At 42.9% G+C, this 15,068-nt stretch overlaps 2 protein-coding genes across 5 annotated transcripts in view; both read left to right on the forward strand.

Annotated features, from left to right (window-relative positions):
- The first annotated feature begins 4,179 nt into the window (after positions 1-4,179).
- LOC137153815 (uncharacterized) lies at positions 4,180-14,568 on the forward strand. The gene is made up of 6 exons (XM_067549613.1): positions 4,180-4,255; positions 10,092-10,124; positions 11,324-11,359; positions 12,724-12,759; positions 13,802-13,822; positions 14,261-14,568. The coding sequence occupies exons 1-6, from the start codon at positions 4,198-4,200 to the stop codon at positions 14,314-14,316; spliced, it is 240 nt and encodes a 79-aa protein (XP_067405714.1). The 5' UTR covers positions 4,180-4,197; the 3' UTR covers positions 14,317-14,568.
- A 143-nt stretch (positions 14,569-14,711) lies between these two features.
- The window catches only part of MUC13 (mucin 13, cell surface associated), a 30,470-nt gene continuing 30,113 nt past the window's right edge, over positions 14,712-15,068 (forward strand). For all 4 annotated transcript variants that reach the window (XM_067549607.1, XM_067549608.1, XM_067549609.1 and 1 more), the window contains exon 1: positions 14,712-15,029. In XM_067549607.1, the coding sequence (XP_067405708.1) occupies positions 14,903-15,029 (127 nt within the window). In that variant the 5' untranslated portion in view covers positions 14,712-14,902. The remainder of the gene's footprint in view (positions 15,030-15,068) is intronic.

Genomic DNA, 15,068 nt, shown 5'->3' on the forward strand with positions numbered 1-15,068 from the left:
GCTGTCACCTGCGCCCAGGGGTGGGGCTTCCTAAGTTGACAGTGGAAGTCCAGGTGAATGGAGTGACAGCAATGGCTCTATTCGATACAGGGTATAGACCATGGATAGTGCGTCACCAACTAGCCCCGGAGGGTGAATACCATGCATTTACAATGTATCCATGGAAATGTACACCTTTACCCAGTGACAGAAGTTGAACTCACGATCCGCGGCCATATGCGGAGGATACGGGTAGGTGTGGCCAAGACCATGGCATATCTGGTGATTCTGGGCCAGGATGTAGACGAGTTTGGTGAGCTAGCTAAAGTGTGGGCAACCCAACTGCCAAACGACCAAGGAGATGGGGGAAGCCCACCAGGCCACCCCAGACCAAGGCATGAAGAAGTGGGGAGCCTGACACAGCCTGGGGAACAAGAAGATCCCAGCAGAAGTACCCCCCCAGACTGCCACCCCTCCCCAGGAGGGAAAGACAGAACCAGGAGGGATGGATTGGAGCATGCTGATGCAGGGAGAGGACTTTATCAGGGATCAGCAGGATGACTCCACATAGAGTCGCCCCTATGAGCAACTAGCCCGAAGTCGACTCCGCACTTTGTAAGCTGTGACCCCATTTCGAGCTGAGGGAAGAAAGGTTATATAGGATAGCCAAGAACCCTCAGACGGGTGCGACCCTTACCCAACTCCTTGTCCTGAAGAAGTATTGGTGACAGGTCCTCCACCTCGCACACTCTGTGCTGTGCGGAAGACATTTGGGGAGGCAGAAGACCCTGGACAGGGTACATGCTGACGTTAAAGACTACTGTGCCTTGTGTCCCGAGTATCAAATGATGGATAAGAGGCGGCCCCCGAAAGCCCCATTAGTGCCTCTCTCCTTAGTGGACACACCATTCGAGAGGGTGGGGCTAGATCTTGTGGAACCCTTGGAGAAGACAGTGATGGGGTACCGATACATCCTGGTGGTCTTAGACTACGCCACACACTACCCCAAGGCACTGCCCCTTCAGGCAACCACCACGGCCAATATAGCAGCCAAACTGATGACGATGTTCTCAAGGGCAGGGATTTCCAAAACGATCCTCATGGACCAGGGAACAAACCTTGCTTTCCAGATAATGAGGGAGCTGTGCACCCTGCTGAAGGTCAAGGCCCTGTGAACCTCCATGCATCATCCCCAAATGGATGGGCTGGTAGAGCACTTCAATAAGCCGCTCAAGCAGATGTTGCTAAAGTTTGTGGCCGGGGACCCAAAACATTGGAATCACCTGCTTCCCCCCTTATTTGCGGTGCAGGAGGTTCCTCAGGCATCGATGGGGTTTTCCCCATTCAAACTGCTATACGGGCAACAGCCTCAGGAAATACTTGATCTATTACAAGAAACCTGGGAGGAACAGACAACAAATGACAAAATATAGTACAGTATGTGTTAAGACTGAGGGAAGATTTAAAGAAGGTGGGGGAATTTGCCCAGGAGAATCTGCTTCAGGCCTAACAGTGGCAAGAGACAACTTATAACTGAGGAGCCCACGCTCGGGAGTTACAACCTGGGGACCGGGTTCTCCTGCTGCTCCCCACCTCGGAGTCCAAACTCCTAGCTCAATGGCAGGGCCCCTATGAAGTGGTCTGGAGCATAGGGGGAGTAGACTATGAGGTGTGCCAGCTGGGGAAACGTAGGGCCACCCAGGTCTACCATGTGAACTTCCTGAAGACGTGGCACGCGTGGGAAGTGATGCGCATTACAGATACCCAGAACTGGGGCCACAAGCTGTCCTGGGCCCCGGAGACAAAATGGTAATGCTAGGGGAAGGACTACATACAGCCCAGACAAGCCACTCAGTTCTGGGGGCTAGTGAGAGGACTCCCTGGGGTCTTCTCATGCCGGCTGGGATACACCCACCTGGCCTGTAACCAGAGCTCAGGCAGAAGGTCCATGAGCATCCCAGGCCCCTGCCACGAAAGATGTGGGCCACAGTGCAAAAGGAGCTGAAGAATATGCTCAACATGGGGGTCAGAGAGGAATCCTGGTCGGACTGGAGAAACTCAATTGTCCTGGTACCGAAGTCTGACAGCTCCAGCCAATTCTGTATTGACTTTTGTAAAGTTAATGTGGTGTCAAAGTTCGATGCATACCCCATGCCCCAAGTCAATGAACTATTAGAGAGGCTGGGCGCCATCAAGTTTATCTCCACCTTGGACTTGACAAAGGACTATTGGCAAATCCCTTTTAATGTCAGAGTCCTAGGAGAAGACCGCCTTCGCCACTCCCTGGGGCTTATACCAGTTTAAGACCCATGCCTCTTGGACTGCATGGGGCGGCGGCCAAGTTTAAATGCCTCATGGATCGGGTACTGCACCCCTACCAGGAGTATGTTGCTGCATATATAGATGATATTGTGATATTCAGGAATTGGGAAGACCACCTGAGCACCTCAAGGGGGTACTCCAGGCACTCCAGGAAGCAGGATTAATGGCCAACCCAGCTAAGTGCTGGCTCGGGCAGCAGGAAGTGAAGTATCTGTGCTATCAAATTGGAAGAGAAGTGTTGAGGACCCTGGTGGACAAGGTCCAAGACCTAACCCGGTACACGATCCCTACCCCAAAACAACAGGTACAGATCTTTTTGGGATTAGCTGGGTATCTCCACCATTTTATCCCAAGCTTCGTGATGATCGTTGCACCCCTGACAGACTGCTTATGCAAAGCCAGCCCTAGGAAGATCGCCTGGTCTCGTGAGTGTGAGGAGGCCTTCCGAGAATTACAGGGATGCCTGAGCCAAGAGCTGGTCCTCATCCACTCCGATTTCTCAAAGGAGCTCATCATACAAACAGACACCTCGGGGGTAGGACTAGAGGCCGTACTGCCTAATAATGGACCATGCACCGCTGAAGTGGTTACAAGCAATGAAAGACACCAACCCACAAATTATGAGGTGGTACCTGTCATTATAACTGTATGACTTCACTATCTCCCACAGGTCTGGGAAAGAACATTGCAATGCAGACTTCTTCTCCAGGGAAGAAGGGGCCCTAGACTCCCTAGGAGAAGCCCCGATGAGTCACCTGAGGGGGAGGGTGTGTGATGTGGTGTACCAGCCTCTTCTGCCAGAAGGGGAGCCCTCAGCTTCCCCAGTGGCCAGAAAGGCCCTTCTCTGTCACACACGCTGCACACTCCTTGGCAGGAGGCAGGGGTTAAAAGCCCAGCAGAGGCCTCAGAAAGGGGAGGAACAATATGAGCCCTGCCATGCTCAGGGAGAGACTCACCCACAGAGCCTGCAGGAAGGGATGCAGCCCTGCCATGCTCAGTGAGGCTTCCAGGACTGTCTCTTGCTCAGCCCTGGGTGGGGGGTTGCTGGATCCCACTGCACTGGGGAAAACTCTCAAACAGTGGAGCATGACCTGGCAGAGCGGTTCTCTGGACTGGAACAGAGGTGGAGGCACGTCTTCCCTGGGTGCCCCTTGACTATCTCACTAACTGGACTCATGAATGGAGCTGTGGGTAGTTGGGGGTTGTGGTGGGACTGGGAGATCAGGGAGGTTATATTTTAATTTCCCAGAGCAAGTAACAGAGCTATGGCTCTGACTCAGCCATCGAGCCTTAGCTTTGTTTATTTTTAGGAAAGGCCTTCTAGATAGATTGAACACAGCCCTGACAGAAGGGTTACACACCTAGAAGAGCAACTTCAAAACTTTAAGCAGCAGAGATGAGCTTATAGTTGACCCCACAGTTCATTACGTCCACAGTCGGTTATTTTGACACTTGTCTTGCCATGAGTGGAGGATAAGGAGTGTTTATTTCATAAATCTGCTTTGTTCAGACTCAATCCGATTCCCATTTCTGTGACTTCCAAACTTCTGTTACCTTTTACTTTTCTGTACTGAAGTGTATGTCTTGGCCTAGATTTTGTTTCCCATGAGCATATGAAAAGAATCATTTGCTTATATGACTAGCACAATTATAAGTTTAGGCTTAAAGGGTCATCATTTTACAACGAGGTTATTGTTGCTATGAAGCAAGCTAGAATCATTCTGTTCCAAAGTCTAAGGAGGAAACTAAAACAAATTAGCATCAGCCATTTGCTGCCATTTGCAATTCTGACGTCAATTAGAAGTTGAACTCTGTACCTATTAGAACAATATTAAATGAGCTGACATTAAGAGAGAAACCATTTCCTTTTAGGATTACCTGAGAGCAACCTCAAAAATGAAAGGCTCCGTATTTCTCGCCCTTCTGTTCAGCTTTGCTTTCTGTGCTGACAAAGGTAAGAAAGAATTTTCTGTTCTGGGACTTTTAAATAATAACCCAATTTATCTGCACCAGTGAATGGATAACATTTTCTTGATGGTACAATTACTAAGGTGGTTCCTAAAAGAATGAAATATTCAGCAGAAGAATGGTTACATTTCTGCACTTCTAGTTTATGATTAATTAAGGGGAGAAAAATTTAACTGAAAACGAAGCTTTATCCATTCACAGACCCAGATTAAAACATTGATGTTTGTGATTAAATTAATTTAGTCTCTAAAGTTGAGATCTGTTTGCATGACCTATGCACTGGACCATGGTGATTTTGCCTTTATTAGAAAAGATAAGAAGTCGGGCTATTTTCATCAGTAAATGAGTAACTGTTCCACTTCAGCTCCAGGAGAACCGAGTGCTGTAGGTGTCCTTTATTTCACAAAAATCTTAATCCCTGAAAGAATAATCTTCACAAAAAACAGCTCCAATCCGACTGATGTGCAGAGGATTTGATCCCACCCCATTGAAGTTAATGGGAGTTTTGCCATTGAGTTTGAAGGCATGATATTAGGTACACAATAAAGTATAAGGGGCCAGCGATATGTATCTGGTATCCATGGCATCCAGGGTGAAAGCTAATAAAGTATCAAATCAACAAAGGCCAGGAATATTCAAAGTGAAAGCTGCGAGTCAATCTTTAACCCGCTTTATTTGACTCAGGCATTGCCAGTGACATAATATAATAATGAGGCAGAGGATCAGCTTAACTGGGAGGTGGGAATTAGCAGGGGCTTGGATTGCAGCTGTCTGAAGGCCTTTACTGCTTTAGGGCAATGTGAGGGAAAGAGAGGACACAAGCTCAGTAACTACGGTGGTACACACACAATACATTAGATATATCAGTCATTAGGGCACATTCATGTCTTCCAGTGCCATTGTAAATTGTTTTGAGATCTGCTGATGAGAAGCGCTATGTAAGAGCTAGGTGGTATTATTTCCAGTAGCACCCACAATGTATTAGGCACTGTACAAACATGAAGCGCTTACAGTCTAATGACCTATATGTTTAGCTATATATATTATAAACACTGAGACGTATGAGCTACTGTGCTTGTTCCCAAATCTTTAATTTTTAAATGAAAATCCTTTTGAGTTGTTTGAGGGCAGCAATACCTCATGAGTGAAATTCACCCCCATACAGAGGACATGCACAAGGGCCTGCGCACTAGATCAAACCCTGCTTAATCCTGCCTCACCATGGGGGAATAGACAAGATGACATCTCGCGGTCCCTTCCAGCCCTACATTTCTATGATTCCCCCCCCCCCCCTTTGTGGTCAGTCTCAGCAGAGAAGGTGAAATGGACCATGGAATCTGAACAAACATCTCATCTCTAGAGAACATCCCTCCAGAAGAGGCAGGGGATGCAAAGGCAGGGCAGTGTGCAGCCACCTATGGTACCCTTGTTCTGTGGATAAACAGAGGCATTAAATCTTCAGGGCTAGCCTTAGGATGGTTTTCCAACTGGGAAGAAACTGAATGGCAGAGACTCAGAATATTCCTCCTAGTCTAATTTATTCACACTGCGCCTGATCCAAGTCTCACTGAAATCTGTAAGAGTCTTTCATTGATGTAAGTGGGCTTTGGATCAGGGCTAATATGTCCTTAAGTCCGGCTCACCCACAGCGAACATGGTGAAACTTTACGGTAATTCCCCATGCAGAACCCTGGGTGAAGACATAGCAGCCCGATGTCTTCTTTGCTCTATGACTCTGGGTCCTCCTTTCCTTGTCCTTTGTCTCTGTAGTGGAAATTTCTTGGCCTATAACACACTGTTCCCCACTCAATGGCTCTCTTGTTTTCATTATCACAGGTTCAGTCTAGGTAGATTGGAGCATTAATATATTCTGCTTCCACCTTTGCTCAGATCATCTGCAACAAACTCCTCAGCTAGGTCCAACCATAGTTCATACCCACGGGGGTCACCCTGACTGCAATATTCTGTTGAGACAAAACAGCACTCACACCCATCGAGGTATCTTTAACAACTGGGAAAGTGTGGCTGCAGGAGCCTACACATGCCCAATACTCTATGGTCTTTTTGCCAAGGTGCTCTAGGTTTAACTCTTTCTGCAGCGTTTGTATCAACTCTCAGTAATTCACACTTTTCCATAGGAAAACATGCAGGCCAAGCAGTGGGAAGCTGTTTTCTGTTCTGTACCAGTTTTGTGGATAAATACATTATTCGAGTCTCTGTGGGTGTCCACTTGGTGTTGTGCTTGAGCCCTAAATTTAACCTTTAAATAATTAAAACCTCATCTATGCTTGTGGGGGTGGAGAGGAAGTTTATAAAGGAAATACGGCCCTGATCTTTGTCTGCAGTAGCTGGTGCTGATATAACACATGGGTATGGTCTTCCTTCAGGTTAAGGTTAATACATAGCAAAGTGAATCTTGTAGAGAACACAAAACATCTGTTCTTTGGAAATTGAGCAACAAATCTCAAATCAAATCAAATTCTGTTTCTGTTGAAATCAGATGGATGCTTATTAAAATAAGGGACTAAAATCCACTAGGTAGTGCTGGTTATATTGTGGACAAAACCTTTGTTAAGCCTCCTGTAACGGATTTCACTCAGAGGTCAACAAGACTGGTGGGCAAACCATGCTTATCAATTTCCCGGTGCCTCAGAGTTCTCCCAGACAGACAGGAAGGAGGGGATGCGGGAGAGGAGGGGAAAGTAGGGAAACACGGGCCCTTCCTCTCCACAGGGTCTCCCAGCCCAGGGCCCAACAAAGAGAGACATGGAATGTCTCAGTCACCTCTTCCTGGTTCAGTTGACCAGCTTCCCCAGGGCTACCTCCTACCCCCCCTCTCTCTCTTCAGTTTGGGGCATGGTCACAGCCTGCTTTCTACCCAAGGGAGTTCCCAACCCATCCCAGTCAACTGAGAATTCTCCCCCACTTTTCTGCCTAGTGTCTAGTTAATCTTCCCTCAGCAGAGTGGGGGGGAGGGGAAAGGGGCAGACTCCTCTCCTCTCAGTTGCATATTACCCATGGTCCAGACCCCTATCTGGTGGCTCACTTTATCCTCAGAAGCTGCGAACTGGCATTCCCTCTCTCCCGACGGTCAGATTTTCCCTTTTGAGCAACTCCTCCATTTGGCACATGGTCTGCAGCTGCTGAGGGGTGGGGCCCACTTGGCTTACTACTGGGGCTTCACTTCTTTAGGCTCTGTACACCCCATCACACTTTCCCACACAGCTCTGCCCTGTACCTCATTTCTAGCCTGCAACACCTGCTAGAAAGTGCTCAGATTCTGAAAGGATCCCAGTCCGGGCTTCTTTGGAGCAGGTATAGTGAACTGCATAGTGGCCTGTTAGGTCCCAGATGGGACCCCACACTAGCTCATTTTCACTGGTAACTCACATGCATGGCTTTGTAATTAGAACATCAGAGGTAAAAGTGACTGTCGCTTCATTCAGTGGATACTGCAGTGACTAATGGAGTAGGATTTTCACCAGAATCTGTTTGACTGGTTTACTTTGTTTAAGTACTTTGTTTAAGGTTTATTTTGTTCACACAATGTAGAGCTGCACAGATAAAACTAGAGTCAGGTTTTGCCCCTGCAGTAGGAAAATTCAGCAGCTTTCCAAAAGGAACAACTGATTTAGGTGTTTCATGTTTTACTATCCAACCAGAGACACGGGATCTGATGAGTGAAAAGGTGCTATTATTCATTGATCACTTTTCAGACTGGGACCATTCTTGAATAAAATATACTATGGTCTTGTCCCATTGAAGTCCAGGAAAGTTTTGCTGTTGGCTTCAATGGGAACAGCATAAGACCCATGTCAACATATATTTACCAGTCAGTTGTAATGGACTTTATATTATCTTCCTCAAATTCAAATGGGAAACAGAATATGATTTTTTAAAAATATGCATTAATCTGTAATTTATATGTTAGAATGTGCAATGTTAATGAAATACATGGACACGTTCATTCCATGGTAATTTCAAAAGAAAGGCCTGTTCTTACAGAAGTTTTGTCTTTAGCTTCAATCTGGGCAGAATTTGTCCCTATATCAATATAAATTTACCAGATTGCCGTAGTGACGTTTATATTTTCGGATTTCTTTACTCTTGTATAAAACTTACCTCTGCTCACATCTCTACCCACACCTTCCCCAGCTCCAAGAGTTAAGCAGAAGAAATGCAAGGCAATGGTGCTGATAGTGGCATATTTTCTTCCCACACAATATCTGCTAATTTAGAGAATTATATTATTTCTGCTTATATTTACATTTACTTTAGATGTTAACTTTTGCTACATACATGTAATAAATGGGCAAGGGCATCACATCATATTTAAATGGGGCACTAACAAGATCAGCAAGGAGGCTACATCCCTTTGGGATTTGCCAAGCTGCTACAGGTGAACACAATAACCAGGGCATTTCACCCCATTGACAACAATCTCAAGGTTTGTTCCCTCTGATGCCCCCTAATGGTTTCAACAAATACATATTATCCCAACTTGTGATAACATTTAATGTATATGTTAATATTTGGGTCATTAACATAACAAATGGACAAGAACATCACATCTTCCATTTGCAAGGAAATTATTTGTCTATTTATCTGAGTTCGGATCAGAAAAGCAGGAGAATGGAATTAACTGATTAGGAGGATTCGAAGGATTAGATTGTTATTGTTAAATGTTGGTAAATGTCAATTTCACCATAAACAGACAAACCAGAAAAAAAAAAATTTCCTTCTGTACTACTTGAAATTTACAAGTAAGCAATATAAAAAAAAGATGCCGCTTGAGAACTTATTATCCTTTCATATAAGGATATATGCCTATAACATGAGGCTTACTTCACATATTTTGGTACATGATGTTAACAGTGTCCAGTGTTTAATGGTTCATAAAGCTTTCGCTTTTTTAATCTCAACATCTGCTGTCATTAAAAGTTATTTTGACAACCCCCCATAATTTCCCACGACTGTGAAAATTTAAATCGATCAACATTTCTTAAAAAACCATTAAAATAAACATCTAAATTATATATTAAAATAATAAAAAATTGAATTCAGCCACATGTATTGAAATATGGAGCTTAAATTCACCAGTCACCAATATTTGCTATTGAAAAAATATGTAAATAATAAATAATACCAACAATGATTTAATTGTGTAGAAACAACAGAGCAGTTGATACTAAAGAGACAATGTCATTTTAAATTTAGTTAGTTTATAAAAAGACGTTTAAAGGAAGCCTCAGGTCCCAACATCCTTCCCAGTAGTCCTCATCCAATTACCTTCCAGACCTCTGGCTATTTGTCTCAGTCTTTTTATCCTGCCAGTACTCATTCTTCTCCCAGTCGCTAGCTTTCCTCCAGAAGAATTCAGCCTGCAGAGGATACCCCAGTGAAATCAAAACAGTTAAATAAAAGGCTTAAAAATGCCAGGTACAAATATATTGCTATAAAAAATAATTATTACTGATCAAATAATTGTGATGTGCTAACATAATCTGCAAGAAAGCTACAGCCCTTTGGCATTTGCCAAGCTGCTGCTGCTGTTGACAAATCCAGGGTTTGTTCCCTCTGATTCCCCCTCATGGTTTCAATAAATAAACATTATCCCTACGTGTGGTGACATTTAATATACATGTTAATATTTGGGACATTACGATAAGAAATGGACAAAAAGAGGACATCTTCCATTTGCTAGAAAATTAGAACATTCATGGAGGTTCTCTGAGTTAGGATCAGGCCTCATGTCAATATCTGTTTCCTAAAATGTCATTGTGTGGATTGCTTTTAAAGATTTGTTTCCACTTTTATATTAGCTCTCACTACGACGTTAACCGCACAAACAACAGGTAAGCAGGAGGAATGGAACTGATTGATGAGTATGAAGCTTAAAATCATCATAAAATATTTTGTTAGAGAAAATAATTGTAAATAATAAATAATACCAACAATGATTTAATTGTGTAGAAACAACAGAGAAGTTGATACTAAAGAGAAAATGTCAATTTGGAATTTAGTTAGTTTATAAAAAGGTGTTTAAAGGAAGCGTCAGGTCCCACCATCCTTCCCAGTAGTCCTCATCCAATCACCTTCCCAGACCTCTGGCTATTTGTCTCAGTCTTTTTATCACGCCAGTACTCATTCTTGTCCCAGTTGCTAGCTTTCCTCCAGAAGAATTCAGCCTGCAGAGGATACCCCAGCATGCAAAAATGTAAGCCAAAACAGTTAAAGTTTGGCAACGTTACAAGCAATTGAAAACATGGTCTTATAAAGGAAATGTTGAGCAACTTAAATTAGAGGTGATGCTGCCTACCCTGCTTATAATATGAGGCTTAAAGGAAAGAGGAACAAATATGCTCTTGTAAGAACATAATTATTCTGAATACATAACATTCATCATCTCTTGGTAATATTTATTTATTTGTGTTGTGGTAGACTTTGAAGCCCCAGTCATGGACCATGATCCTACAGTGCTCGGCGCTGTGCAGATGAAACAAATGGACCGTTCTAGCCCTACAGGCCTTATAACTAATGTTTAAGAGCCGGAAAATAGCCAGTGAATTTCACCATTGGTGCTTCATGTTCTGGGTTCTTCTATCTGGGTCCCAATGCTGGTTTTGATTAATATTATACCAATTAATAGATTCTTTTATGCTAAAGGTTAACTTTAACATAACAAACAGCTAAGGAAATCACATGCCCCATTGCTCAGAAGTTAAAATTCCCATGGGTGATTTTTCCCTGAGTAAGGATCAGACCTGAGGTCTATATATTAATTCTATTTTAATCAGATTGTCAAACTAAGGTTTGAATTTTAGGTTCCTTTAATCTTTTAAAGGAAATACCACTACCTTATTTTCCCTACTTACAAAAGTCAGATGTAAGCATAGAAGAGATTGCTCACTCTGAGGCTTAAAAGCACCAGGCACAAATATGGTATTGTTCCTTTAAAAATTCAGAGTTTCATTTCAAGATGAGACTGTCAAAGACTCGGTTGTTGAAATATAATTGTCTGAGGTTTGCATTGTAAATCTTTATTCTTTTATAGATACTATCACCTCCACAGCTTCTGCAACTACGACAGGTAAGAGGAGGACTGGAAGTGATGTAAGACATACAAAAACTATGATGAAAGAGCATTATTAGTGTTGCAAAGTCAAGCTCCCAAAGTTAAGGAAATGCTAGAATTAAGGTTGCCACTGCTGCCTTTATTTAATCCCGTTGTGTGTTTGCATTATGGGACAGTCTTTAATTGCATAAGTTCTTTAACGTTTGTGAAGCACTCAGATACAGTAATGATGTGCCCCTTTCCTGCCCAGTTATTCCCAGTCCCATCCACCTCCAATTCCTTGTCTAAGCTTTCTCTCTTCATCCCTACCTCCTCCCCGTACTCCAGCACTGTAGGAGTACCTCCTCCTCACCCACCACTATATTCTCCAACCCGGCTGGCTTCCAATCCCAGCATCTTTCCCTGGAGTCCTTCTTCAATCACCTTCCCAGTCCTTGCGCTCTTTGTCCAGTCTTATTTTCCAGCCAGTCCCAGTTCTCGCCCCAGTCCCTGGCTCGCCTTCAGAAGAATTTAGCCTGAGGCAGATACCCAGCATGGAAAATTTCAGCCCAAACAGTTAAAGTTTGGCAAAGTAACAAGCGACTGAAAACAGGGTCTTATGGTGGAAGTTTTGGGCAGCTTTAATCACAGGTCATGCTACCTGCCCTGCCTATAATATGAGGCTTAAAGGAAATCGGAACAAATGTGCCGTTGTAAAAACATAATAACTGTGAATAAATAACATTCATCATCTCTTGGTAATATTTATTTATTTGTGTTGTGGTAGACTTTGAAGTCCCAGTCATGGACCATGATCCTACAGTGCTGGGCGCTGTTCAGATGAAACAAATGGACTGTCCTGGCCCTAAAGGCCTTATAACTAATGTTTAGGACCCAGAAAATAGCCAGTGAATTTCACCATTGGTGCTTCATGTTCTGGGTTCTTCTATCTGCGTCCCAATGCTGGTTTTGATTAATATTATACCAATTAATAGATTCTTTTATGTTAAAGGTTAACTTTAACATAACAAACAGCTAAAGAAATCACATGCCCTGTTACTCAGAAGTTAAAATTCCCATGGGTGATTTTTCCCTGAGTAAGGATCAGACCTGAAGTCTATATATTAATTCTATTTTTATCAGAATGTCAAACTAAGGTTTGAATTTTAGGTTCCTTTAATCTTTTAAAGGAAATACCGCTACCATATTTTTCCCACCTACAAAAGTCAGCTGTAAGCATAGAAGAGATTGCTCACTCTGAGGCTTAAAAGCACCAGGCACAAATATGGTATTGTTCCTTTAAAAATTCAGAGTTTCATTTCAAGATGAGACTGTCAAAGACTCGGTTGTTGAAATATAATTGTCTGAGGTTTGCATTGTAAATCTTTATTCTTTTATAGATACTATCACCTCCACAGCTTCTGCAACTACGACAGGTAAGAGGAGGACTGGAAGTGATGTAAGACATACAAAAACTATGATGAAAGAGCATTATTAGTGTTGCAAAGTCAAGCTCCCAAAGTTAAGGAAATGCTAGAATTAAGGTTGCCACTGCTGCCTTTATTTAATCCCGTTGTGTGTTTGCATTATGGGACAGTCTTTAATTGCATAAGTTCTTTAACGTTTGTGAAGCACTCAGATACAGTAATGATGTGCCCCTTTCCTGCCCAGTTATTCCCAGTCCCATACACCTCCAATTCCTTTTCTAATCTTTTTCTCTTCATCCCTACCTCTTCCCCATCCTCCAGTGCCTGCCCTCCTCACCCACCTCTATATTCTGCAACCCGGCTGGCTTCCAATCCCAGCATCCTTCCCTGGAGTCCTTGTTCAATGACTTTCCCAGTCCTTGCGCTCTTTGTCCAGTCTTATTTTCCAGCCAATCCCAGTTCTCGCCCCAGTCCCAGGCTTGCCTTCAGAAGAATTTAGCCTGAGGCAGATACCCAGCATGGAAAATTTCAGCCCAAACAGTTAAAGTTTGGCAAAGTTACAAGCGACTGAAAACAGGCTCTTATGCTGGAAGTTTTCGGCAACTTTAATCAGAGGTCATGCTACCTGCCCTGTCTATAATGTGAGGCATAAAGGAAGGAGGAACAAATATGATGCAGTTGAAACACAATTATGGCTAATAAAGAACACTCCTAATTTCTTGGTAATATTTATTTATTTGTGTTGTGATAGACTTTGAAGCCCCAGTCATGGACCATGATCCTACAGTGCTGGGCGCTGGTGTTCCCACAGATGCCCCCCAGGATTTAGATAAATATCTCCTACAATAACTAATTACAGTTAATTTACTTGTTATCTTTTGGAATCTAAGCATAGTAAATGGGCTAGACCATCACATCTCCCAGTTCTAGGAAGTTAAAACTCCCATGAGCCATTTGCCCAAGTAACGATTAGAGCCGATGTGCATAGATATTACACATTTACCAGGCAGTTCTAGTGATGTGGATATTTTTTGCATTTGTTTTTCTGCAGCAACGCCCACAGCATCGACAAGTAAGTAGAAGGAATGGGACTGGGGAGTGATAGATCAAAGGCTTAAAAATGCCAGGTACAAATATATTGCTGTAAAAAATAATTATTACTGATCAAATAATTGTGGTGTGCTAATATGATCTGCAAGAAAGCTACAGCCTTTTGGCATTTGCCAAGCTGCTGCTGCTGCTGACAAATCCAGGGTTTGTTCCCTCTGATGCCCCCTCATGGTTTCAATAAATAAACATTATCCCTACATGTGGTGATATTTAATATACATGTTAATATTTGGGACATTACCATAAAAATTGGACAAAAAGAGGACATCTTCCATTTGCTAGAAAATTAGAACATTCATGGAGGTTCTCTGAGTTAGGATCAGGCCTCATGTCAATATCTGTTTCCTAAAATGTCATTGTGTGGATTGCTTTTAAAGATTTGTTTCCACTTTTATATTAGCTCTCACTACGACGGTACCCATACAAACAACAGGTAAGCAGGAGGAATGGAACTGATTGATGAGTATGAAGCTTAAAATCATCATAAAATATTTTGTTAGAGAAAATAATTGTAAATAATAAATAATACCAACAATGATTTAATTGTGTAGAAACAACAGAGCAGTTGATACTAAAGAGACAATGTCAATTTGGAATGTAGTTAGTTTATAAAAAGGCGTTTAAAGGAAGCGTCAGGTCCCACCATCCTTCCCAGTAGTCCTCATCCAATCACCTTCCCAGACCTCTGGCTATTTGTCTCAGTCTTTTTATCCCGCCAATACTCATTCTTGTCCCAGCTGCTAGCTTCCTCCAGAAGAATTCAGTCTGGAGAGGATACCCCAGCATGGAAAAATATGGTATTGTACGTAGATAAATAATATATTTATTCATTGTATTAATAGTATCATGGAGTAGCTGTTGAATTTTACCTTTGGCTTTGAAGATCCCAGCTCGTGTTCCCAGGAGATGCCCCCAAGGATTTAGATAAATATCTCCTCACCAATAACTAATTACAGTTAATTTACTTGTTATCTTTTGGAATCTAAGCATAATAAATGGGCTAGACCATAACATCTCTCAGTTCTAGGAAGTTAAAACTCCCATGACCTATTTGCCCAAGTCACGATTAGAGCAGATGTGCACAGATATTACACATTTACCAGGCAGTTCTAGTGATGTGGATATTTTTTGCATTTGTTTTTCTGCAGCAACGCCCACAGCATCGACAAGTAAGTAGAAGGAATGGGACTGGGGAGTGAAAAATCAGA

This window comes from Emydura macquarii, unplaced genomic scaffold, assembly GCF_026122565.2.
Source record: "Emydura macquarii macquarii isolate MOO-44397 ecotype Brisbane River unplaced genomic scaffold, CSIRO-AGI_Emac_v2 contig_1253, whole genome shotgun sequence".
Lineage (NCBI taxonomy): Eukaryota > Metazoa > Chordata > Testudines > Chelidae > Emydura > Emydura macquarii.